The 27,616-nt window shown below is 48.6% G+C and overlaps 1 protein-coding gene across 1 annotated transcript; it reads right to left on the minus strand.

Annotated features, from left to right (window-relative positions):
• Positions 1–1,109: 1,109 nt before the first annotated feature.
• camk2a (calcium/calmodulin-dependent protein kinase II alpha) lies at positions 1,110–26,182 on the minus strand. The gene is given in 20 exon segments (XM_067229255.1): positions 1,110–1,342; positions 1,714–1,808; positions 2,532–2,607; positions 5,267–5,315; positions 5,923–5,955; positions 6,854–6,894; positions 9,767–9,809; positions 10,135–10,218; positions 10,842–10,964; positions 11,167–11,261; positions 11,542–11,625; positions 14,016–14,037; positions 14,039–14,086; positions 14,088–14,120; positions 14,837–14,909; positions 15,764–15,829; positions 17,593–17,647; positions 20,366–20,425; positions 23,444–23,538; positions 26,121–26,182. Coding segments are annotated over 20 exon segments (1,470 nt in total).
• Positions 26,183–27,616: the final 1,434 nt, after the last annotated feature.

Below are 27,616 nucleotides of genomic sequence, written 5' to 3' on the forward strand. Positions count from 1 at the left end.
AAGGAAACAACAAGATGTAGCTTCGTATCATGGAATGGCCAGCACAGTCTCCAGGCTTAAAGATGATGTAGGCAGAAGCACTTTTTGTCATATTTGCCTAATGCTACATCTTGATAGCAACCAATACATCTAAAGGTTTGACGGTAATATGAAATCAATCTGACATCTGTGGGCGTCGCACAACTGTAACAAACACGACAAATCATTAAGACCGTTTTGAGGCTAATGATTGGATGGGCTACCTGTCTACCTACCTAACAGCTCGCACTCTGTCCCTGCACTCAACTACTGTAGTTTTCAACCAGGCTAGGCAGAGGTATTCTAAACAACCGAGTAAGAGGCACAAGACTGGCGGAGAAAGAGCAGGCAATAAATCCAGTTCCATATTTCACCGTTTAAACACTATTATAGAATTTACGAATACTTACATGCTAGCTTGAAAGTAGTGAGTACTAACGTTAGCCATGTTTATATTCGTTATTATAGTGTTGTGTGTGTTCTTACATGTGAATGCGACAAAATCAATGCTACTCTCTCAAAAGCTCTTTCTCTCGTTGAGACTCGTGGAACTAGACTTGTCTTCCCGGCAGTTCTGTAGTCATTCTGTAGCGCGTTCATGTGTTTTGCGGGAGTGACTTTGAAGGGAGGCGGTGGTATATTATGGTTTGAATAATTTGGAATAGAAGCTAAAATAGCTAGCTTCGCAAAACTTGCCTACACCAGCTTTAAACCCCATTAAGCCTGTTTGGGATGAACTGGAAGTGCAACATGTTAGTAGGAACTTGCTGTGAAGAACTTCACTAACAATATTTGATTTCCATTGTAGAAAGAGTGCACAAGTGTGTTTGGGTGTTACATCTGAAAAAGGTGGCTACTTTGATCAGTAAGAGAAAGATTTCTGAAAAAAAAATAATATATTGCATGTGTTTTAGTTTTTCTTATCTCCAATTGTTAATTTGTTTTCTCCTTTAATTAAAAAAAATGTGTTCTAAAACTTTGACCGGTGGTGAATAACACAGTCAACCATCATTGACACACACACACATCCCTCAAAATACCCCACCCCCCCGCTTCACACACACACACATCCCGCCACCACCCTCCCAGTCTTACTTGGTGAGGGCGGAGGGTGAGCCAGAGCGGTGGAAGTGGACTATCTGCCACTTGCCGTCGCGGCGGTGCCAGATGCGTGTCTCCTCTGACTGGGCAGTGCGGGGCATGCCCTGGGCGTCCAGGTACTGGGTGATGCGGATGTAGGCGATGCAGGCCGCCTCCTCGCCCATCAGGTGGATGTGGGGGTTCAGGATGGTGGTGTGGACTGGTTTGCTGTTCTTGGACCACACTGGGGGGGGGGGGGGGGACAGGGGGACACACACACGGCACACACACGCAGGGACGCAACAATTCACACACGCAAACATATGAACGCAGCGGGCACACACGCACAAACACACACATACACAGACACACATGCGCCCACAGGCGCACACACACACATATCAGACAATTAGACAAGGCGCAGGGATAATGGATGTTATCATTATCTCTGTCTGGTCGCTGTCTAAAACTCTGACAGGACGACAGAGAGAGAGAGAGAGAGAGAGAGAGAGAGAGAGAGAGAGAGAGAGAGAGAGAGAGAGAGAGAGAGAGAGAGAGAGAGGGTGTGCATATGTGCGGATGTGTGTGAGCGTGTGTATGTGTGTGTGTGCGTACAGTTTTCAAAGTAGAAGTGGTGGAAGTCCAGGCCCTCTACCAGGTTCCCCAAAGCCTCTGGTTCAAACGCCGTCACACTGGGGTCACACATCTTCCTGTGGGGAGGGAGGGGGGTGGGGGAGGGAGGGGAAAGGAGGAAAGGAGAGGGAGGAAAGGAGGGGGAGAGGAGTAGGGTGGAGGGAGGGGAGGAAGGTGGAGGGAGGGGAGGAGGGTGGAGGGAGGGGATGAGGTAGGGCAGGGTTTGGAAGGAGGTGGAGTGGAGGAGGGGGATGGAAGGGAGTGGGAGGGAGGGAGGGAGGGAGGGAGGGAGGGAGGGAGGGAGGGAGGGAGGGAGGGAGGGAGGGAGGGAGGGAGGGAGGGAGGGAGGGAGGGAGGGAGGGAAGGAAGGAGGGAAGGAAGAGGAGGAGGAGAGGAGAGGAGAGGAGAGGAAAGAAGGGTATGAAAGGAACAGGGAGATGAGAGTAGGGGAAGGGGAAGGAGGGGAGGAGAGGAGGAGCAGATGAGAGCAGAGAAAGAATGACGTAGGAAGTAGATGGTGTTTTGTATGGATGTCTCACACAGTTATCCTTCCAAAGAAATACATGAGTCTGAATGCACAAGACTTTCCCTTCCCCTCTTGTCCTCCTTTTCTCTACTCTCCACTCCTCTCTCTCAACTACATTCCTCTACATTCCTCTCTCTCCTCTCCTTGTGAACAGGTGTCAAGATGACCTATCCACCCTATTCCTGTGTACGTGTGTGTGTGTGGGGGGGGTTTGTGTGAGTGTGTGGGGGGGGGGGGGGGGGTAGAGGTGTTGTTAGAAGTGAGTGTGACTCACGTGTAGCTCTCAAAGTCTCCATTGCTGATGGCTTCAATAAGCTGCTCCGTCACTTTGATGATCTCCTGTTTCCTAACTGTAAACACACACATACACACATACACACACAAGCACACATTCACAACCACATGCACACATGCCCAATTATGTTATTTATTGCGAACTGATAACACACAATGTAATATGTATTCATCCTCTATCTTACAAACACACACACTCACACAGGCACACATAACCACACACATATTAGCCAGTTTGATAAATGGGACTGCCACTGAGTTCATTATTTCCCAGTATAGCTGCTGCTCAGTCAGGAAGATAAATGATCATTAGTGGTGTTCTGACAGTGAGATTTGGTTAGCTTGTTAAACTGGACTACAGTAGCTCTGAGATAGCTGTTAGCCTGTTAAGCTAGCCTGTTTGCTTGTAAGACTGGACTAGTTCTGAGATAGCTGTTAGCCTGTTTGTTTATTTGTTTGTTAGGCTACACTACCTCTGATAAAGCTGTTAGCCTGTTAGCTTGTTTGACTGGACTAGCTCTGAGACAGATTTGATCCAGTTAGCTTGTTAGACTGGACTAGGTCTGAGATTACTATTGATGGCTGTATTTGGCCCAGCCTAGCTCAAAGATAACTGTTGATGGTAGACTGGCTGTAATCAGACTAGCTCAGAGATAACTTTCGATGGTTGACTGGCTGTAATCATTCTAGCATAGAGATAACTGTTGACGGTTGACTGGCTGTAATCCGCCTAGCTCAGAGATAACTGTTGACGGTTGACTGGCTGTATATTTCTCAGCCTATCTCAGAGATAACTGATGATGATAGACTGGCTATAATCAGCCTAGCTCAGATATTTCGATTGATGGTTGACTGCTTACATAACCAAAAACGCAGCAGCAGCTGCTGCTGCAACATGTGAAGCAGCATTTCATAAGATACTGTAGGTAGGAGGTAATGTTTGTGTGTGTATCTCTTGGTGCGTTGTTGAGTGTGTGTGTGTGTGTCTCGGTGCGTTGTTATTATTGTATGTGAGTATCTTGGTGAGTTGTTAAATGTGTATGTGTGTACATGTGCATATGTATATTTGTGTATCTGTGTGTGTGTCTCGGCGCGTTAAGTGTGTGTGTGTGTGTGTGTGTGGGTGTGATCTGCCCACACTGAGTGCTGAGAGCGCCAGCAGAGAGAATAATTTCCTCCCACCCAGCTCAGTTCTGAGAGGGAGGGCTTGCTACTGGCATATGGATGTGTGTGTGTGTTTGTGTTTGTCTATGTGTGTGTCTGTGTGTGTGCCTGTGTGTGTATGTGTATGTGTCTGTGTGTCAATGGACGTGTGTGTTTGTATGTGTGTGCGTGTGTGTGTGTGTGTTTGTGTGTGAGAGACATATGGAGGACAGTGGCACTTCCAGCTAAACAGGTTGCCCTCTCTCATTTTCTCCACATAATAGAAAGAGAGAGAGAGGGAAAGGGAGTGAGAGAACAAGGGGAAAGAGAAAGGGGGAGAGAGAAGGGGGGAGAGACAAGGAAAGGGATAGGGATAGAGAGGAAGAGAGAGAAAGAGAGGGAGGGAGAGATGAAGAAGGAGAAAAAGTGAGAGAATAAATCACTGTACCAACTTCAGTCTCTGTCGTTGTCATGACAATAAAAGCAGATGAAACAGCTGAACCCAACTTCAAACATCAGCGGCCTGCATAACAGTACGATACATCACACAGCACTGACTAACTGGATAACTGAATGACTGGTTGAGTGACTGATTGATTCACTTGCTACCTGGCTGGTTGGCTGGCTGGCTGGCTGAATGATTGATTGATTGAATGACTGACTGATTCACAGACTGGCTATCTGGCTGGCTGGCTGGCTGGCAGGTTGGCTGGTTGGCTGGCTAGCTAGCTGGCTGACTGACTAACTGGCTGCATGGATGGCTGTCTGGCTGACCGGGTCTCCAAGACTGCGTCAGACAGTGATCCACCATGGCTGGAACACACTCACAGCTCTTCACCTGCCCTCCCACTCTCTCATCCCTCTCTAACCTTCATCTATCCATCTCTTCAACGCTCTCTCTCCCACTCACTCTTTTTCACTGTCTCAGTTTTTTTCGATCCCTTCAGTCCAGAGTTTGCTAGCCTCCCTCGCCCACTCTCATTTTGCCCTCTCCCTCTCTCCTCCTCCTACATTTCTCTCTCCTCTCCCTTCTCCCTCCTGTCCTCTCCTCCTCCTTGTGTATTTGAAGAAGGTCGGTTATCAGACCAGATCAGAATCAGAAACCATAGGATAGTTGTAGCATGTGGTTCCATTTGACAAGTTTAAGTCCAGTGCAGCTCCAGTCTAACTCCATTGCAACTACAGTGTAACTTCAGTCAAGCTCCAATACAACTTTAGTGTAACTCCAGTGTAACTCCAGTGTAACTACAATGTCACTCCAATGTCACTCCAGTCTAATTGTAGTGTAACTGTAGTGTAACTCCAGTGCAACTCTCTCCAGTTTTAAGCTCTGCACTTCCAGTTATGGTGGATGTCTATACTATATATAGCATTACAGAGTGTCCCTTTCCCAGCCACTGACAGACACGTCCCAACAGATATCTGTGTGTGTGTGTGTTTGTGAAAGTGTGTGTGTATTTGTGTGTGTGCGTGTTTGTGAGTGTGCGAGTATGTGTTGGCGAAAGTGTGTTTGTGTGTGTGTGTGTGTGTGTGTTTGTGTGTGCGAGTGTTTGTGAGGGTGTGTCGGCTTACCCCTGGTGTCCTCATCTTCTATAGTGGTGTTGGTGCTCTCAGAAGATTCCTATGAACGACAGACACTCCATTAGAGACACACACATACCCACAAACACAGACGCAAGACACACACACGCCTAACAACACACACAGAGAGAGTGACACAGGTCTACAGCAGCCTGCGTCCTGCCCCTTTAGAAGAGAAACCAGTCAGAGAGTCAGGTGGTTAGCAGGACGGGGAGAAGGGGAGGGAGGGGGGGGGGAGGGGGGGCACACCTATACTGGGAGGATGGGTGTCTCACAGACCCGTCATGGTAGAGCCAGCCCCAGACAGTAGCGGTGAGGCTGGGTTAGAGGATGGGATGTGTGTGTGTGTGTGGGGGGGGGTGTATATGTGTTTGTGTTTGTCTGTGTGAGTGTGTGTGTGTGTGTCTGTGTGCGATGGGATGTCCACAGAGATAAATCAACAAAAAGAAAGTCCAGCTCCATTCTGAATGAACCACAGCTGTTAGCCACGCGTTCATTGGACGATTTTTTTTCGCGGGAGTTATTCTTGAGTTTCTTCTGGCCAGTGCGCTAATCAATCACTTTCCCGAGTGTTAGGGGGCGGGATAAAGCCAGGCGCGGCACTGGGGGGGGGGGGCGCGCGGTCGACAGGAAGTGACATCACTCACCATCAGCTGCACGCTGGAACTGGACTTCCTTTTCTGGAAGAGAAGTTAGAAGAGGTTAAGGAGCGACAGAAGGGATGGACGGATGGACGGATGGACGGATGGACGGATGGAGGGATGGACGGATGGACGGATGGAGGGATGGAGGGCCGGTGACAGGCCAGGCAGGACACGCTAGTATGTGTGTGAATGTTTGGGTGTGTACGCGTGTACACGTGTACATGTGTGTGTATGTGTGAGTGTGTACATGTGTGTGTACGTACATGTGTGTATGCTTGTGTGTGAGGGTGAACATGTGTGTGTGTGTGTGTGTGCGTGTGTCTGTGTGTATGCATGTGTGTGCATTCCTACAGCATTCCTCTCACTATGCTCCTGTGGGTAGCCGCTGCAAAGCATCAAGGGAGCTTGGAGAGAGCCACCTGTGACCCTTTTTAAAACACAGAAACTACACGCACACACATACACACATACACACACACACACATACACACATTCACACACACACACACACATATACACACGCATACACACACAGACACAAATATACACATACACATATATACACATGCACGCACGCATACTTATACACAGACACTTACACACATATCTTCAAACACACTCACACATACATACAGACACACATACTTAAATACAGTATATTGATGCACAAACAGTCACTCACACTCACCAATATACACACCTACAGACACACAACACTTATATCGAGTTTTGATGCCCTTTTGGACATCATCGTGTCAACCATACAGGGTAGGAGATCTGTGTTTGTGTGTGAGTGGGCGTGTCTGTCAGTGTGTAAGTGGACGTGTGAGTGGACGTGTGTGTATGTGTGTGTGTCAGTGTGTGTGAGTGTGTGTGTGTCAGTGTGTGTGAGTGTGTGTGTGTCAGTGTGTGTGTGTGTGTGTGTGAGCCCTACCTTCACACCGTCAGCCTTCTTGTTGGCTCCGCTCTTCCCCCCTGAGCGAGAGAGAAACAGGAAGAGGGAGAACACAGCCATGAGGACGGGCACAAACGCCCAAAAGAGGAGGGCGAAGGGCATGACCCCTGACCCCCGAGCCCTCACCCCTCACCCCTGACCCTTGCTCTTGGAAGAGACCGCCTTCAAAGGGGGAGGAAGAAAAGAGGAGATTCCATGGCAACGGGAGAGGAGAGAAGGAGAGGAGGAGTGGAGGTCCGGAAGGGCGTCGCCGGAACCGTGGGGGTCAGATGGGCGTTGCGGTGGAGGCCGCGGAGCTCCGTGGATTAGCGTTCAACAGAGCGAGCGTGTTCCGATATTCTCAGACCCCAGACCCACACCCAGACCAGACAGGCTTGAGAAGCAGTAGGCAGGCAGGGTGAGAAGAAAACTGGCTGGACTGAGGAGCCCCACCACCCAGCAGAGAGAGAGGAGGAGGGGCCCTCACCGTCCCTCTCACCCACCCCAATCCCCCCACGTTCCTGCCATGCCCCCCTCCTCCCTCCCCCAGAGAGGCCAGATATAGGAGCACTTGAGATATGGCACATTCCATACCTCTCTCTCTCTCTCTCTCTCTCTCTCTCTCTCTCTCTCTCTCTCTCTCTGTCTCTCTCTCTCTCTCTCTCTCACCATCAGTCTGTGTCTCTCTCTCTCTCGTGTTCTCCACTGGTGTACTTGTCACGTTTATTGGCAAAGCCTGGATTTTATTTCAAAGATCTCTGCTTTTGACAATGAGCTTGAACTTGAACTCTCTCTCGCTGGCATGCTCTCTCTTTCCCTCTCCCCCTTTAGACTTTTTCCCTGCCTCACCCTCTGAAATCCCACCACACCTCAACTATCAGGAGGGGGGCATGGGGACCAAGGGGGTCGGGCAGATTGGGTCAGGGGGGGATCAGGGGCATCGGGGGGGGGGGGGGTTAGAGGGGCCTAGGGGGGACCGTTGGGGGTCATGAAGGGCAGGGTGGTTTCCCCTCATTCATCAACATGCGTCTATTTTTAGCAGTGGTCTGTCCTGGTCTCACACAGACATACACACACAGACACCCACATACGCACACACACATACTACAGACCTACATACAGTACCAGTCAAAAGTTTGGACACATTGAATGGGAAAATGTGTCCAAACTTTTGACTGGTACTGTACATCATTGTTAGTAGAAGTAGTAGTATTACATTTACATTTAGTCATTTAGCAGACGCTCTTATCCAGAGCGACTTACAGTAAGTACAGGGACATTCCCCCGAGGCAAGTAGGGTGAAGTGCCTTGCCCAAGGACACAACGTCAGTTGGCTTGACCGGGAATCGAACTGGCAACCTTCGGATTACTAGCCCGATTCCCTCACCGCTCAGCCACCTGACTCCCCTATTATTATTATCCAGTATTATTATTGCAAGTAGTAGTATTAACTTTGTTCAAGACAATTGGTGCTACTGTTGTAATTATAATGACATGGAAAAGTGTGTGTGTGTCTATGTACAGAACGGAGATTGTATAAATAGACTTGTGATATGTTATCTGCTCATAAATCTGCCTGGTGTTCCCTGTCTGGGGGGGATGAAGAGGAGGGGAGGAGGGAGGGAGGGATGGGAGAAGAGGAGGCGGAGGAGAGGAGGCGGAGGAGAGGAGGCGGAGGAGAGGAGGGGGGTCAGGAGGGAGGGAGGGAAAGATGGAGGGAGAGAGGGATGAGGAGGAAAGGGAAGGAAGGAAGGAAGGAGGGGTGAGGAGGGGAGGGAGTAAAGGAGATAGGGGGAGGAGGAGGGGAGGGAGGGAGGTCTGTGGCTGGTGTTCTAATCCAGACTGGAATGAGAATGTGGACCCTAACAGAACCCAATAAAATATTTATTGTTGCTAATATAGCCTATATTACAGTTTTTCTCCATTGCTTTGGCTCAATTCTTGAAAAAGAAATTAAATTCTCAAAGTTTTAAGTGCATTTGGCAAAATAGCCTATATGGTTCAGCACAAATACATAGATCACCTTCAAAAGGTCATATCTCACCCATAACAGTTAACTTGTGCTTCAAAACCAAATCATTTTCTCATATAAATAGTCAGTACCCCCAAAATGAAAAGTTCCTTCTCGATTGCTGTGATTCATCTCTCTCTCGAAAAAAAAAAAGACATTCTCAAAACTATAAATACAGTTGCCAAAATAACCTAGATGGTTCAGCAAAACACCATGACACACCTGCAAAAGGTCATATCTCTCCCAAAACAGACAACTCATCAGTAAAAGTTTTAACCTTTTCTCATACAAATAGTCAGTGCCCCCAAAATGAAGTTCCTTTGGCATTGTGTAAACACTGCAGATCAAAATGTTTAGATGTTTTGTCAGTATGGCAGTGGACCTTAGAAATATCCCTCATGTGCACTGTGCTACAGTTACTGTAGTAGATGTTTTCTTCCCAGAATACTATATGCCTCATGTACTAACGCTTTTGCGCCCACTTCAGGCGTATTTGTTTCACAATTGCGTGTAAAAGCATGGCGAGGTATGTTCAAACATGCCGCACTGAGGTAAAAGCGCAGATTGCCTGTCGCGGGAACTGAAAATAGCAAATTGCGCTTTTCAGTGTCATGCATATGCATTCACGGGAGGGTCAAGGGGAAAGTGGGAGTTTCCCATAAAGAGATGGGAGGGGATGCGTAAAGTGCGCCTAATTATGTATTCCGCAGTATGTACAAAAACCGCCTGTGAAAGCGCACCTATATTTTGCGGTGAAAATTCTCCGCCTGTTAGTAAACCATGTGACTACAATTCAAATGATTACATGAAACAAAAGAACGTTATTCGTGATCACGTCACTGAGCATGAGCAGAAAGGTGGTTATCAGGTAGGGGGTTGTTCCTGGGAGAGACAGAACTTACCAGAGAAGTTCCTGGTGGCCAGCATGGTAGTGAGGATGGCACCCTGTAACCAATCACAGACAAGTTATCATCCCTCTTCTCCAATCACACAACAGTTATCATACCACTCCATCAATCACTGACAATATATCACCATTCCCCACTAATCCTTTAGTCAATTTGTTGAGAGGGGTTGAGAGTGTTGTGTTTCCTTTGTTGCCAACAGGGTGATGATGTGTTTCCTGTGTGCCGCAAGTTGACGATGTGTTTCCTGTGTGCCGCAAGTTGACGATGTGTTTCCTGTGTGTCGCGGGGTGATGATCCTGGGGCCAATCCCAGAAAAGCAGGAACAAGGGGTGCAGGTTACCATGGTGACCAACAGGACATACCTTGAGCTTCCGTCGGGCGTTGAACTTCTTGAGACACTCTACTGTCTCCTGTCTATGCATACAAGAGGCCACGGTGGAGCGATGCTGAGGGGGGGGGGGGGGGGAGCGGGAAGGGGGCAGGAAGGGAGGAGAGGGAGAGAGAGGGAGAGAAGTGAAGAAAAAGGGGGAGAAAAAGAGGGACAAAGGGACAGGGAGGGAAAGAGAGGGATACAGAGGGAGAGAGAGGGAGGGAGAGAGATGGAAAAAGAGGAAGAAGGAGAGAGGGAGACAGTCGGAGAGAAAAAGAGATAATGTTATTCATTAACAGGACAAGGTTCAACAGAGTTTCCAGGATGTGAAAAGATCTACATCATGTTAATTATCCTCATTATCATCTAAACAATGACTTCCCTCCCGCCTCCCATCCCCCCTTTCCTCCCCGTCTCCCCTCTCGTCCTCCTCCTTTCCCCTCTCCCCCTCCTCCCCCTTGCTCCCCTCTCCTCTCCCCTCCTCCCCCTGCTCCCCCTCCTCTCCACCTCCTTCCCCCTGCTCCCCTTCCTCCCAACTGCTCTCCTCCCCCACCGCTTTCCCCTCCTCCCTCCTGCTCTCCCACCCCCCCCTGCCCTCCTGCTCTCCCACCCCCCCCCTGCCCTCCTGCTCTCCCCTCCTTCCCCCTCCTCCCTCCCTCCTTCCTTCCCCCTCCTCCCTCTCCTCCTCCCCGGTCTTACAGAGATCCAGGGGTGTTTGAGGACCTCAGAAGCAGTGATGCGTTTGGCAGGGTTGATGGTCAGCATCTTGTTGATCAGATCCTTGGCCTCGGGAGTCACTGTGTCCCACTCTGGAGACGGAAACTGTGGAGGGGGGAGCAGGGGGAGCAGGGGGTGTGAGGGGGGAGGAAGGGAGAGGAGGAGGAGCAGGGCAGGGCAGGAAGGAGGGAGGGAGGGTTGAGGAAGGGGACACATTCCAGCAGGTCATCTCCAGAGATGCTATTACATGATTGTGATATCATAAGATGACATATATCCACAGAGAGAGGCTTATGGAGTAGCTCACGTCATACGCCCCCGCCTTGATCTGCTGGTACAGTCTGTGCTGGTCCTCGTCCCAGAAAGGGGGATAACCCACCAGGAGGATGTACAGAATCACACCTGGCAACCCACACAACATGCAACATGTTAGAACATACACACACTCTCACACATGGGCACACTCACATCCACACACACAAATGCTCACACACAGTTCACACACTCACACACAAGTGCTATACACACACAGGCAGACACACACTCAAATACACACACACATAAATATACACTCACATACCGTACACGCAAACTTACACACACATACGTTATACACAAACACACACAAACAAACCTACTCTCACAGACACAACCACACACACACACACACTCCTGTACTTACCACATGCCCACAGGTCCACAGCCTTGCCATACGGGTCCTTCCTCAGAACCTCTGGTGACAGATAGCCTGGTGTTCCAGCGAAGCCTGCATACACACCAAAACACACACACCCGAGGACACACAATCACACGCACACAAACACACGCACACACTCAAGCACACACGTGCAGAAACACACACACACACATGCATACACACAGTCCATTTAACGTTTAATGTTATAATAGTACAAATAGTGCACACACACACAAAGAAACACCTGTACATACACATCTACACGTCTACACACAAATACACATCTACAAGTACATAAATATACACACAGACACACCCCCCACTCACACACACACACATACACACATTTACTCAAACGCAGAGATAGAGACAGAGACACAAACACCTACTCACGCTGACACTCACACACACCTGAACGCACACTGTACACAGACACCTACACCCATACACACCTACATATCTATACATCTACACACAAAGTCGCACACCAAGATACACACACACAGATACCTACACACCTATACACAGATGCACACACACACACACATACACGCTTGCACATACACACAGAGACACCTACACACAGATACACGCCTACATATCGACAGGTCGACACACAAGGACGCACCTACACACCCACCTAGACACACACAGAGATACCGGTACAGATACAGACACACACACACACACCTGCCGTACACGCACACACACACACCTAGAGTGTGCAGAGAGGTCGACACACACCTACGCCCCTACATGTTTGCACTCCTACAGCACACCTACGGCAGGGCTTGTGAGAGACGACAGTGTGACTCAGAGATAATGTTCTCTAATGAGCCTGGAGACCCATTCTCTCCTCCACTCTGCTCACCCTGTCATTAGACTCAGGGCTTCACCACACACCCCAGAGGGTGTGCGTGTGTAGGTGTGTGTGTAGGTGTCTGCGCGTGTAAGCGCGCGCATGTGTGTGTGTGTGCGCGTGTAGGTGTGTGTGTTTGTGTGTGTATGTGTGTGCGTACACGTTAGATCCCTTTTCAAGCCTGGAGACTGAAGTAATGACCAAGTCATACCTCTCCTCTCCCTCCATCCCTCCCTCTTCTCCTTCCTTCCTTCCTTCCCTCCCTCCTCCCTCCCTCCCTCCCTCCCTCCCTCTTCTCCTTCCCTCCCTCCCTCCCTCCCTCCTTCCTTCCTTCCTTCCCTCCCTCCCTCCCTCCCTCCCTCCCTCCCTCCCTCCCTCCCTCCCTCCCTCCCCTAAAAGAAAGAAGAGGTGTCAGTTCATGTGAACCTACAAATCTTTGTCCTCTAGTTTGTGGCTGTTCAGCTATGATTAAATATGCTATTATATATACTGTACATTTTAATACTGTAATAATGTCTTTACATAAATGAAAAAACGGGTACATATTTCCATCTAACACTAATGGTTTTCCTGTTTTTATTTTATAACCTTTGTATCCCAAATGTTTTGATCACATAAAATGTGAGATAGTTCTGTGGAGTCCTTAGATCAATTCCCTACTCTGAACAAAATCTTTTTAGTACAAATCGTTTAGTTTTTTATTTAAAAACGGACCGAAAAGAGAGTAGCAAACGGTTAAATAACAGCTGCTGCCTGCAGTTGTGGAGCAAGGGGGTGAGGGCTGCGATGATTCATCCCACCCATTCCCATTCACGCCATCCACTAGAAGTACACTGACCCAGATGTCCTGCATTTGTGTCCAAAATAAACGTGCATGGGCCTACGTGTCTGTATCTGAATCAGCGGGGACGCAAATGCAGGGCGAGGAGGGCGGGAAACCCAAAACAAAAAAGCGAGAAAGTATTTCTTTGAACGAAACAGAGGAACGCGAAGGACAGACTATTTATTCCTAAGGACTGGACACCCAGAACGAAGCAACTAACTGACAAAGACACACCAGGGACGACACCGCAACTGCACACAAGGACCAAACAAGACACAGGTGAAACCACTCCAGCTGAAGAGCAAACTGAAGCTCACACACACTTAACAAGACAACAGGTGCAGATAATCACTCAGACACTGAGAATGTGTTGGAATCTACGCAAAGTGAAAGCTGCAATTTACTAATCGGTTATCATGGCTTTTACCGACACTTTCTAAATAACTTCAACTTGACCTGGACCCTGACTTTTTTGACCTTGTTATAAGCTCCAACAATAAACAGACTAACGACTCATCATCAGGCGCAGCTTTCACCGACTGTATAAATTGAGCAGTCTCTTCTGTGTCATTCTGATGTGTCACATCACACAATACACACTGGTTCAAGCCTCTCCAATTTAACACCTACATGAAGCAACATGTGTATGTGTGTGTGTGTGTGTGTGTGTGTGTGTGTGTGTGTGTGTGTGTGTGTGTGTGTGTGTGTGGACGTGTATGTGTGTGTGTGTGTGAGTGTGTGTGTGTGTGTGTGTGTGTGTGTGTGTGTGTGATGTACCGAACCAGGCCTGTTGGTCCCCCCTCCACCTCTATGGCCAGGCCAAAGTCTGCCAGCTTCACTGCTGCTCCCCTTAGACTTGGACGCCAGGAGGAGGTTCTCCGGCTGGGGAGGGGAGGGGAGGGAGTGTGTGGGGGGGGGGGAGAAAGTGATGTTTATCACAGCATCTCTGGTAACAGAAACATATTCACATGCTAAATGGTTGAGGTGTGTGTCTATTATGTAATACCTGTTACTGTAATAGTGAAGAAATTGTACTGTATGTAATAGTACTCTCTCCTCTCTCTCCTCTCTCTCTCCTCTCCCCCTCCTCTCTCTCTCTCTCTCTCTCTCTCTTTCTTTCTCTCTCTCATCTCATCTCATCTACTCTCTTTTCTCCTCTCCCCTCCTCCTCTCTTTCCTTTCTTCTCCTCTCTTCTCCTCTCCTCTCCTCTCTCATTTCCTCATCTCCTATCCTTTCTTTCCTTTCCCCTCTTCTCCTCTCATCCATATCATTTTCTCCCTCCTCCTCTGCTCTCCACTCTTCCCCCTTCCTCCTCTCATTCCCCTCTCCTCTCTCACCTTTTCCTTTCCCCTCTTCTCCGCTCCTCCCCCCCTCCTCTGCTTTTATTACTGGAGCGTGTGGGCGTGAGGACCTCTGCCGCGATGGTCTACTGAGACACAGACGAGGAGCGCTTAAAGAGGAGGGTTCTGTGTGTGTGTGTGTGTGTGTGTGTGTTGGTGGGTGGGTGGGTGGGTGGGGCGGGTGGCTGAGTGGGTGTAGGTGTTAGGGTGTGTGTGAATGCGTGTGTGTTTGTATGTCTTGTATGTCTTTAAGGTACCTTCAGGTCTCTATGGACCACTCCCATCTGATGACAATGTAGCACCGCCTCCAGAATCTGTTGAATACAATGACTGATACAGACATAGAGAGTGAGAGAGAGAGAGAGAGAGAGAGAGAGAGAGAGAGAGAGAGAGAGAGAGAGAGAGAGAGAGAGAGAGAGAGAGGGAGAGGGAGGGAGGGAGGGAGGGAGGGAGGGAGGGAGGGAGGGAGGGAGGGAGGGAGGGAGGGAGGGAGGGAGGGAGGGAGGGAGGGAGGGAGGGAGGGAGGGGAGGGAGGGAGGGGAATATAGAGAGAACAGACAGAAGAGAGCAGAGAAAAGGAAGGAGTGGGCAGGAAGTTAGAAGGCTGAATTGAAGGATGTTGAGAATAAAATTTGAACATTTAATCCTGGCATCCTACGCACTCTGGAGACCAAATAAGAATTAAGAAGAATGAATGGCTGTGATCTGCCGCTGGAGCACACAGGTTATGTGTGTGTACGTGTGTACGTTTTTTGTGTTTTTTTGCGAGTGACCGAAGGTCATAGACGTGTGAGACTCTGTTCCTCCTCCACCTCCCCCTCCTTCTCCACCTCCCCCTCCTCCTCCACCTCCCCCTCCTTCTCCACCTCCCCCTCCTCCTCCACCTCCCCCTCCTTCTCCACCTCCCCTTCCTTCTCCACCTCCCCTTCCTTCTCTCGTCCTCCTCCACCTCCCCCTCCTTCTCCACCTCCCCTTCCTTCTCTCATCCTCCTCCACCTCCCCCTCCTTCTCCACCTCCCCTTCCTTCTCTCGTCCTCCTCCACCTCCCTCTCCTTCTCCACCTCCCCCTTCCTTCTCTTCGTCCCCCTCCCACCTCCCCCCTCCTTCTCCACCTCCCCTTCCTTCTCTCGTCCCCCCTCCACCTCCTCCTCCCATCTCATCCTCTCCGAGGAGAGCAGACTTACCTGGCGTCTGCTTCACTGTAGTACTCTCTGGCCACAATGTCTTCAAACAGCTCTCCTCCTGTCACCCTGCAGGAGGGGGGGGGAGGGAAGGTTCTGTCAATCGGTCTGAGGGGAGGCGGGGGGAGGGATGTGGGAGGAGAGGGGGGCGAGGGGACTGGGGGGGGGGGGGGGGGTGGCGGTCGGGAGGGTGCTGTCTGAAGAGGATCCAGATGGTCAATAGACCATGGAGAGAATGGGAGATGGAGAGCAGAGCACTAACACACACTAACACACACACTAACACACACAGTAACACAAGCACTAACACACGCACTAACGCACACACTAACACACACAGTACTGTAACATACTCACACACGCAAACACAGACACACTATTACAAACAAGCATGCACACACAGAAATAGATAGATAGATTCAGAAATGGAGATTACTGTTTTTTACCATCACTTTGACACTAATTTCAGAACCTTGATGTCCTTTTTCCAAACTCTAGATACAAAACTCGAAACAGTCATTACTTGTTACACACACTGTCACATGTTCAAAGCATAGCATTGTATGTTCATATCTTTAAAGACACCTTGCGCGTGCAGAATCATTAGTTCAAAAAACGAATTTATCATGAAATACCATAGGAACATTCACTTAGATCATCCACATACAAGTTACCCATAGTTTCACCATGTAGTTGTTTGTACAATAATTAAATATTGTATTACAAAATTTGTGATACATGTTTCATAAGTCACTACATCACCATAAATGGACTAAGAGAGAATACTACAGACAGTGGAGTCATTGAGCAAAATCAGAAATTTCTTGATCAACTACAATCAAATTCCAATGTTTCTTAGTCTTTTTGTATCAAAGCAAACATAATTAGCTACAAAGGAAAACTATGCTACTGTACGTAAAACATGTACTGCAGTGTTCCTCACCTGGCTCAAAAAACAAACAAACAAAGCAAAACAAAGGATTGATTACTCTCCTACATTTCCATCAAACCTGTCTTGTGGATTTGGCCACAAGTTTTTATCCACATCGGAATGGATGTTTTAATTTGACAAACATCTCTGAAAGAATCTCCGGCCATGGCGAATCCTGGCCTGACACTGGTCTGCCGTGATTCAATTGCATGCCTCATCCATGGCCTGTAGAAGGGTAACTTGTTCATGAGGGTGCTTATCGTACACTTTCCTCCATACCTCCATGTGAAGAAGAATCTTCAATAGGGTTGAGGAAGGGAGAGTATGGGAGCAAGTACAAGGCTGTACATTGTGCATGGGCCTGAAACCATGCTTGCACCAATTGAGCATGGTGTCAATGGATCTTGTCATACTGAAACTTTCATGTTCTACACTTGGAATATTGTTTGTCAGTTTCTATAAAACTATGCATTACAGTAAGAGTAATGCAACAGTTACTTATCATTTTGAGCAGTAGTATCAATTGACAGTTAGATCATTGTAATGTAAGAAAATGACAGACATTTCAGATGTTGTGTGAATTTCATTTTAAAATGGTGATACTTTGATGTTTAGTTTTGTCATTTTAAACAGATGATTATAGTTCAAGCAACAAATGATCTAAGGTGTATGTATTGTATCCAAGCAATTGAAGATTGTCTTAGCGTTTTGAAAAATGTGCATTTTGATCATCAGTTGTGAGTTTTGTGTCTAGAGTTTTGAAAAAGGACATCAAGGTTCTGAAATTAGTGTCAACGTGATTGTAAAGAACTGTGAGAGATGGAGATATTCTGAGAGATAGATAGATAGATAGATAGATAGATAGATAGATAGATAGATAGATAGAAAGATAGATACTTACAGGTCAAATATCAGATAATGGTGCCCCTCTTCTGAAATACTGTCATGGAGACGAACTGAGAGCGAGAAAAAGAAAGAAAGAAAAAAAGAAAGTAAGAGGAGGGAGGACAGATAGAGAGGGACACAAAGAGTGGAGTGCTCCTCCATTGGGGAGTCCAGCTGCAGAAGGACACTACACGCTACATTTGCAACACACTCCTAACTCCACTCAATATCGCGATTGGGGTTTTTCACAGGTTTGTTTGCAACAACAACATCAATATTCTGACGGCTTTGTCCAGTATGCGCCGTGTGTTTACTGCCATTTACAGTCCCTTAGACAGGTCCAAATGGCTGAATTCTTCCTGTGTACTTTAGCTTCATCCAGGTTTACCTCGTCATCATTCATGAGTACCATGTCTTCACCTATACCTAGCATGTCCTTTAAAAGACAGCAGGTTAGCATGGTGTTAGCATTTTGTTTTCAATGCGTTGGCCTAGTGTTAGCATGGTGTGTGTCCCCCTCCCTCCCCCCTCCTCCTCCTCCACCACCCCTCCTCCACCTTTCCCTCTCTGCCTCCTCCTCCCCCATGCCTCCTGAACCCCTCCAACACGCTTCACTTGTGTGAATCATTCTAGCCTGCATTCAACCATTCTAGACTGCATCCAACCATTCTACCTTGCCCTCAACTATTTGACCCTGCATCCAACCATTCTACCCTGCCCTCAATCATTCTAGACTGCATCCAACCATTTACGATTGCATCCAACCATTCTACCCTTCCCTCAATCATTCTAGACTGCATCCAACCATTCACGATTGCATCCAACCATTCTACCCTGCCCTCAACCATTCTACTCTGCATCCAACCATTCTAGACTTCATACAACCATTCTACTCTGCCTTTAACGATTTCAACCTGTATCAACCACCTTGCCAGATACATTTAACAGCAAACTGAAGGCATCTCTCCTATTGGCTCTGTCTGTTGTGTTTGTTAGTGTGTGGGCAGGCTGTGCTTTCATTGGCTGACTCTGCTGTGGTTGTCAGTGTGTGGGCGGGCTCTGGATGCTTGACGAATAGCAACCCCCGCTTCCAGCGAGGAAGACTGGAGAAGGTGTCAGTAAACAAAGAGTCATAACTCTCTTCCTCTCTTCCTCTCGCTCTTTTTCCCTGCATCCCTCTCTCTCTCACTTTCTCTCTCTCAGATTTTCTCTCTCTCCCGCTATCTCTCCATCTTTCTCTCCTCCCCTCTCTCTTTGTCTTCCTCCCCCCTTTCCTCCCCCTTTCTATCTCTCTTTCGCTCTCTTTCCCTTTCTCTCCATCTCTCCTACCCTCTCTCCGTCTCTCCCTCCCTTCGTCCCTCTCTCTTTCTCTCCAGTGGGGCTCTAGTGCTGTAAACAGGGTTGTTATTAGGTTTGTTTATGGGTGTTTACTGTCCTGCATCAGTGTGATCAAGTCGTTACTGTAATGTCTATAGTGGTGTAACTGGTCGGAATGTGGCAGTTTTAATTGCCCATTAAAGGCTTTGAGAAAAAAGGAATCTCTCTCTTTCTCCCTCTCTCACCATCCCTTCCACTCTCTCTCCCTCCCTCTCCCTCTCTGCCTACCTCCTTCCCTCTTCATAACCTTCCCTCTCCCTACCTCTTTCCCTGTCTTTCCCCCTCCCTCCCTCCCTCCCTCCCTCTCTCGCTCTCTGTCTCTCCCTCCCTCCCTCCCTCCCTCTCTCGCTCTCTGTCTCTCCCTCCCTCCCAGTTCCCCCCCCCCCCCCTCCCAGAGCAGGGGACTCCTGTGAGCGCTCCACACAATATTGTTACGCAAGCCTCTTTATCCTGTCAAGCTACGGGCTGGGTGTGTGAGTGTCCATATGTGTGTACGTGAGAGAGAGATAATTTCCCATCTGGGCTGCCAAGGGGGTCGATCCTTAGCAGATAGTTGTGCATAATGTAGCTCTGTATGGCCCTCCTGACACCCCCCCCCACACACACACACACACACACTCTGACTGTGTGTGGGAAGAGACAGCTCCGTTCGCCACGCCAGAATTATATACATCTCACTGAGTGCATGTGTGTGAGTGGGTGGGGGGATGGGCTTCCCTGCAGGTCACTCCCAAGTAACCTGCAGGAACACGCGCGCACACTCACACATGCACACACACACGCAGGATTCATTATAACTGTGACACTGTGACCTGGCATGTATTTGAGCATTCTTTCATTCTCTTTCTCAATATCTTTCCCCCCTCTCTATTTCTCTCTCTCTCCCTCAATCTCCATCCATCTTTCTCTCTATCTCCGCCACCCTCTCTCCCTCTCTACACCTCTCTTTCTCCGCCTCTTCCTCGCTCGCTCTCTCCCTCGCAACCTTTCTCTCTCCACTTCTCTCCCTCTCTTTTTAACCCTCCCTTCCTCCCTCCCTCTCCACCTTCCTTCCTCCCTCCCTTCTCAATCTCCCTCTACACCTCTCCCTCCCTCCCTCTCCCTCTCACTCCCTCTCTCCGTCCCTCTCCCTCCCTTTCCACCTCCCTCCCTCGCTCTCTTGCTCTCTCCCTCTCTCCCTCTCTCCCTCTCCCTCTCTCTCTCCTAGACTAGAATACCTCACTATTAATAATGGAGGGTTCCAGAAGCTCAGCGGGGCACACTTCTAAAGACCTGAGAGTCTGCATCCACACACGTGTGTGTGTGTGTGTGTGTGTGTGTGTGAGAGAGAGAGCAAGAGAGAGAGAGAGAGAAAGAGAGAGAGAGGTGTTTGTGTGTATTAGTGTGCATGTCTGGGGTGTGTGTGACCTCACCTATGTTGGAGTGTTTCAGCAGTCGACAGATTCTGGCCTCCCGGTCCAACTTCTGGTGGTCTAAAACACAGAACACACTCTGTTAACACACACAGACACTCTCACACACACTCTCACTCATGTATACCCTCTCAAGCTAATTCAGTCACACCCGCAGCCTGCACACTAACACACACATATATACACAAACACTCTTACACAGAGAACGCACGCTATTATGCACACAGAACACACACATACTCTCTCACACAATAAACACACACTGTTGGTCTGAGTAACCACAAAACACACTCTCTCATCCACTCTTTATCTTTAGCACACTTAGACTCTCACACATGTATACCCTCTCAAACTAACTTAATCACACTGATAACCTGTCCGCATACACACACACACTCCTGTAAGCTACTGTAGCACTATAGGTAAAGCTATGCTGAAAACTCAGAAAAATGGTGTTGCTAAGCAACCTTGCTGAATATACTAAGAACAGGATTACAAAGATATAGAAGTAGAGACAGACAGACAGAAGCAGAGAGAAAGAGGTAGGAAGAAAGAAAGAAAGAGAGAGAGAGAGAGAGAGAGAGAGAGAGAGAGAGAGAGAGAAGAGAAAAGAGAGAGGGGAAATGGAAAGAAAGAGAAATTACAAAGAATACATGTCTGCCTGTATGTCTGTCTGTCTGTCTCCCAGTATGTCTGTCTCTCAGTCTGTCTGTCTGTCTGTCTGTCTGTCTGTCTGTCTGTCTGTCTGTCTGTCTGTCTGTCTGTGGAACTGTCTGATGAGCCAATTATTGAGCAGAACCAGCTTGTTACACACACTAACCCACTTACAGCTGTTACCGTGACAATGGCTGTGTTAAGGGGGACAATGTTTCCAAAGTTTGTATAAAGAGGGATATAGGGAGGCAGGCAGGGAGGGAGAAAAGAAGGAAGGAAGGAAGAGAGGAGAGAAGAGAAGAGAAGAGAAGAGAAGAGAAGAGAAGAGAAGAGAAGAGAAGAGAAGAGAAGAGAGGGATGGAGTGAAACAGGAGGAGAGAGGAAGGGAATGATGGGGAGAATTGATTAAGGAGAGAGAGAGGGAAGAAGGATCGAGGGGTATTCCGTATAGTTGCCTCCTTCTTTGGCAGAAAGCCAAACAAGAAGCTGGTTAGAATGTCCTTAATGACTGCTCACAAACAAACAAACACACACACACACACACAAACCCATTAACACACTCAAATACACACATACACACAGAATCACTGATGCCAAACAGCTAATAGTACTGTAATTAAAGCTGACAAACACAAACACACACCTGGATGCCACCACAGGGAAACCAATACACACCCCATGAACCAAACCCCCTCACACACACCCCCCCCCCATGGACCAGGCCTTCACACACACACACACACACCATGAATCCAACCTTCACACACACCACAAACCCTATCTCACACACACATACATACCCACCCCATAAACCAGCCCTTCACACACACACACACACACACCATGAATCCAACCTTCACACACACCACGAACCCTGTCTCACACACACATACATACCCACCCCATGAACCAACCTCACACACACTCAACACAGGGAACCCACAACAGGACAGGGAGGAGAGTTATTTTATGATGAGCTTTGTCTGTCTCAAACTGGTTCACCGCACCCATTCCGTCTGCATCACAACACAACATCAACACGACCACACCACAACCACAGCTCAAAAACACAACCACAGATCAACAACACAACAACACAACAACAACAACACAACCACAGCACAACACAACCCAGTGCACCAGCAGCAGACACACAAGCAGGGCAGAGACCCCAGGAAGAAACGCCAGCAACTCCAGATGGATCTGAAACCGACCGCCTCTCTCTGAACCCTCGAGCACACACAGCCTGACAAGCCAAGTCACTGCCTCCGCCGAGTCAGGACCGCGGACACACACACACACACACGACCACTGGGAGCCATGACGGGCAGCCTGTTTGATACCTCCCCTCATCCCAGTCAGCAGAGCAGAGACAAGGCCAGCTTCTGTCAGACAACAAGCAGGGCAGCAGGGATGGAGAAGGCCAACTCACTCACACAGGATTCGACCACCGAGTGAGAGAGGGTGAGGACTGGAAGCCGGTAGAGAATTCTTCCTCTTTTTTTTGTGTGTGTGACTCTGTTCTGCTCTCTGTTGCCTGACCGATGCCTGCTATGAGGGCTTGTTAAAAGCGATTTTCCCACCCGGAAGAAGAATTTAGTTTGAAAGCTTTAGTTTTTGTTTACCTTCTTGCTAAGAAGCCTCACGTTTGTGTTGACGCTGCCCCTGACTGTGTCTGACTAAATTAGATGGGGCTCATGCCGGTATCGCTCGTTCGTTGCCAAAACACACACATACGCACACTTGGAAGCATGCACACACAGACACACACATACACACACTTGAAAGCCCGCACACACACACATGCTCACATGCGCAAATACACATGCGCTCACACACACATGCGCTCACTTACACATGAGCGCACACACTCACACACCCGTATGCATGAACGCACACACACACACACATGAATACACACACTTACGGCCACTCATGAACCCAAACACTCACTCGCACACACACGCTCACACACCCATCAGGATACAAAGAGAAGGACAGTTCCTTTTGACAGACTGCTTGTTAGCAACTTCGGCTCTGTATGTGTGTGTGCTTGTGTGTGTGTGTGTGCTGTGAAGGCAGATACACAGGTAGACGGACAGACAGACAGGCAGACAAGTAGACAGACATACAGACAGACAGACAGACAGGCAAGTAGACAGAAAGACAGGTAGACAGAAAGACAGTCAAACAGACAGACAGGCATAAAGACAGGTAGACAGACAGACATATAGACATGTAGACAGACAGGCAGACAGGCAGACAGACAGACAGACAGACAGGTAGACAGACAGGTAGACCGACATACAGACATACATACAGACAGACAAGTAGACAGAAAGACAAGTAGACAGGCAAACAGATATCCAGACAGACAGGCAGACAGACAGACAGACAGACAGACAGGCAGGTAGACAAGCAGACCTCTGGCTGAGAGTTTCTTGGTGTTAATGATCTTGGCAGCGTACTCCTGTGCTGACAGCACCTTCAAGCAGCGGCGCACCACTGAAAAGGCTCCCCTGGAAACAAGAACACAGTCAGGAACTTTCCTCGCAGACCTGGACCTGGACTCTAGTCTGTGTCATCCATTCTGTTTGCTGTTGTAAAAACCCCTTCACATCTGTTACACACACACACACCTCTCACACATACTCCTCACACACACCTCACATACAGATACATACACCACTCACACACAGGAACACACACCTCACACAAGCACACTCCTCACACACACATCTCTCTCTCACACATACACACAAGCACACACTCCTCACACATACCACACACCTCAGGCACACATTGCTCACACTCATAAACACAAACACACTCACACACCTTTATAGCGATAGTGGGTGAGAAGCCAGTATCAGATGTACTACTGTGTTTCCACCCCCAAATGGAATTATGTAACATCTTTGGCTGCTTGACGTGTGTGTGTGTTTGTGTGAGAGAGAGGTGTGTGATGTTGAGAGTGTGTGTGTGGGAGTAACAGTGTGGGCCGGGGTCAGGGACGTTCAGTAGACCCTCTCTCGCGCTACCTCTCACTCTCTCTCTCTTTCTCTCTGTCTCTGTCTCTCTCCCTTCTCTCTCTCTTCTCTCTCTCCCGCCTCTCCACCTCTTTACCTTTACCTCCACGTCTCTCTTTCTCTACCTCTCCCTCTCACTCCCTCTCCCTCTCCCTCTCGTTCTCTCTACCTCTCCTTTCTCCTCCTCCTCACCTCTCCTCTCCGCAGCCTGCAGATAGAGTACAGTCCTCTATCATGTCTCAGTATCACCGTAGTCTGTGTTTATACAGTATGTTATGCTGGGAGAGACACACACAACTTTACATTTACATTTTACATTTAGTCATTTAGCAGACGCTCTTATCCAGAGCGACTTACAGTAAGTACAGGGACATTCCCCCCGAGGCAAGTAGGGTGAAGTGCCCAAGGACACAACGTCATTTTGCACGGCCGGGAATCAAACTGGCAACCTTCAGATTACTAGCCCGCTTCTCTAACCGCTCAGCCACATGACTCCCTTCACTAGCTGGGGGGCTGAGGGGAGGGGGGGGGCAGTAGATAGCTCCACTGAAGAAGACAAAAGCGCAACATACACACACCCGCACACAAACACACACACCAGAGGAGGCAGCTATCCCCAGAGACACTGCTGTCAGTCTGGTTGAGGGGAAGGGGAAGGAGAAAGGAAAGGGGAGGGAGAGTGTGTACGTGTGTGTGCTTGTGTGTGCGTGTATGTGCTTGTGTGTGCTTGTGTGTGCATGTTTTTGTGTATGTATGTATGTGTGTGTGTGTGTGTGTGTGTGTGTGTGTGTGTGTGTGTGTGTGTGTGTGTGTGTGTGTGTCTTTGTCATAGTGACCAGGACCTTCTGTAACCTGGTCCATTGAAGTGGACCGAACCAAAAACAGAACTATATTGTAACATGTAATATCATTACTCTCTGTCTGTCTCTCCCTCTCTCCCTCTCTCCCTCTCTCCCTCTCTCCCTCTCTCCCTCTCTCCATCTCTCTATCTCCCTCTCTCTATCTTTATCTCCCTCCCTCTCTTTCGCCCTCTCTCTCCATCACACAAAGAGACAGAACCTTCTGATTTGTCCTTCTGATCTACAGGATCCGAAGGACATGTTTTATATGTGCATGAGTAAGTGTGTGTATATGTGTGTGTGAGTGTGTGTGTCCTGGAGGATCATTAACATCCGCAGGCTGAACGATCAACTGTCGTCAACTATCACCTGTTCCCACGGCAACATACAGCAACAAGCCTCATGCACTCAGTCACTGCCTCTCTCTCTCCAGTCCACCTCTTCTACTCTTATCACCCCCTGTTCCATTCCTTCACTCCTCCACACCTCCACATTCTCTCCTTTCATCTCTCTTACTTTTTTTTTACTTCAGCGCTCTCAGTGTTCGAGAACAAATCCATCAGTTCTATTCTCAACATTCTAGAACAGCAGCAGTTCCATTCTTAGTGTTCTTGAACAAAACCAGTAGTTACATTCTCAGTGTCTCGAAGAAAAGCAGCAGTTCTATTCTCAGTGTTCTAGAACATCAGCAGCAGTTCTATTCTCAGTTTTCTAGAACAAAACCAGAAGTTATATTCTCATTGTTCGAGAACAACAGCAGCAGTTCTATTCTCAGTGTTCTAGAACAAAACCAGTAATCATATTCTCAGTGTTTAAGAACAACAGCAGCAGTTCAAATCTCAGTGTTCTAGAACAACATCAGTTATTCTCTCAGTGTTCTGGAACAACTGCAGTTGTTCTATTCTCAGTGTTCTAGAACAAAACCAGTAGTTCTATTTTGATGGTTCTAGAGCAACAGCAGCAGTTCAATTCTCAGTGTTCCAGAACAGCAGCAGTTCTATTTTCAGTGTTCTGGAACCAATGCAGTAGTTCTATTCTCAGTGTTCTAGAACAAAACCAGTAGTTTTTTAATGGTTCTAGAGCAACAGCAGCAGTTCTATTCTCAGTGTTCTAGAACAGCTGCTCTAGTCTTACTAGAACCAGCACACAGACTTGCAGAGCAACATGAGCTCTATTCTACTTCAGGCTGTAAACCAGGCAGTCAACAGGGCAGTGAAACAGAGAGTAACTTACTTCCCCAGTTCCTCAAAGAGCTGGAACTCCTCAGTGAAGCGTGTGCAGGTGATGGTGGCCATGCTGGAGCTAGTGGACTGGTTCACTGACTGGCTGGCTGACTGGCTGGCTGGTTCACTGCCTGGTGTGGCGGTGGTGGAACAAGAACAGCACAAAGCTTTGGTGATGGTATCCCACTCTTCTTGTTATTGTCTCTCCTCTCTCCTCTCTCTCTCCTCTCTGTATCGGGAGTGAAGGAGGGTTCCTAGTCTGGATGACAGCTTTGGCCCCTCCTCCATCACACAGCCTCGTCCAATCGCACCTCTGCCTGCGAGCCTTCTGAATACACAGCTGCGTCGTCATGGCAACTGCGTCCGCCCTCCGCCTCCCTCCTGCTCTCTCCGAGCGCTCGTCACACACACATGCCACACACACACATTCAAGCACACACACACACTCATACACTCTCTCCGAGCGCCCGTAACACACACATGCCACACACACACACATTCAAGCACACACACACTCATACACACAGACATACAGTACAGGCTCATCCATGACACAGATATTAAATATATAACGTTTAGAGTCTGGCTTGTTTCCAGAGATTCATCAAGATTTCATTCTTGCTTTTTTCCTCCAAGCTCCTCTCCCCTCTTTTCCTCTTCCCTCTCTCCCCCTCCTTCCCCTCCTCCCTCCCTGCCTCTCTCCCCCTCCTTCCCCTCCTCCCTCCCTGCCTCTCTCCCCCCACATCTCTTCAAAGACATCCTCAAATTCCTCTTGTGTAGTTTACTTCTATACCCTCTGACTTCCTTTTGATTTCTCTCTCTCTCTCTCGCTCAAACACACACCCACAAATCCACACACACCCCCCCACACACATGCATGTACACACACATCCACATTTGCACGCACACACACTCGCCGGTGCGCACACACATGCCCACACGCATGCCCAAACAAACTGAATGCTTGAGCTTTTTCTGTATGTTAAGTTCACGCTTAGATGCACAGAATAGGTTCCGAACGCAGACGAAGGACTCTGGAGAATGAGGGAGGGGTAAGGTGGAGTGGGAGGAGGGGAGGAGGAGGAGGAGGGGAGGAGGAGGGGGAGAGGGTGGGTGGGTGGGTGGGAGATATGAAACCTAGAATTAGAGGGAGAGACTGGAGTGGATGGCACGAGGGAGGGATGAAGTGAAAGAGCAAAAGAGGACAGCAAAGTGAAGATTGGAAAGGATGAAGAGAGTGAGGAATGGATTCTCCACTACTCCCCTCTCATCTCCAACAAGAAGAGTCTGTGAGGCAAATACATTTTACATTCAGAGAAAGAGAGGAGAGAGAGATGGACTGGACAGGAGAGAGAGAGGGATGACAGGAGAGAGAGGGAGAGATGGATGGTAGAGGAGAGAGGGATGCGAGAGAGAGAGAAAGAGAGAGAGAGAGAGAGAGAGAGAGAGAGAGAGAGAGAGAGAGAGAGAGAGAGAGAGAGAGAGAGGGATGAGAAGAGTGGAGAG

The sequence above is a fragment of the Osmerus mordax genome, chromosome 25 (genome assembly GCF_038355195.1).
Source record: "Osmerus mordax isolate fOsmMor3 chromosome 25, fOsmMor3.pri, whole genome shotgun sequence".
In the NCBI taxonomy this organism is placed as follows: Eukaryota; Metazoa; Chordata; class Actinopteri; order Osmeriformes; family Osmeridae; genus Osmerus; species Osmerus mordax.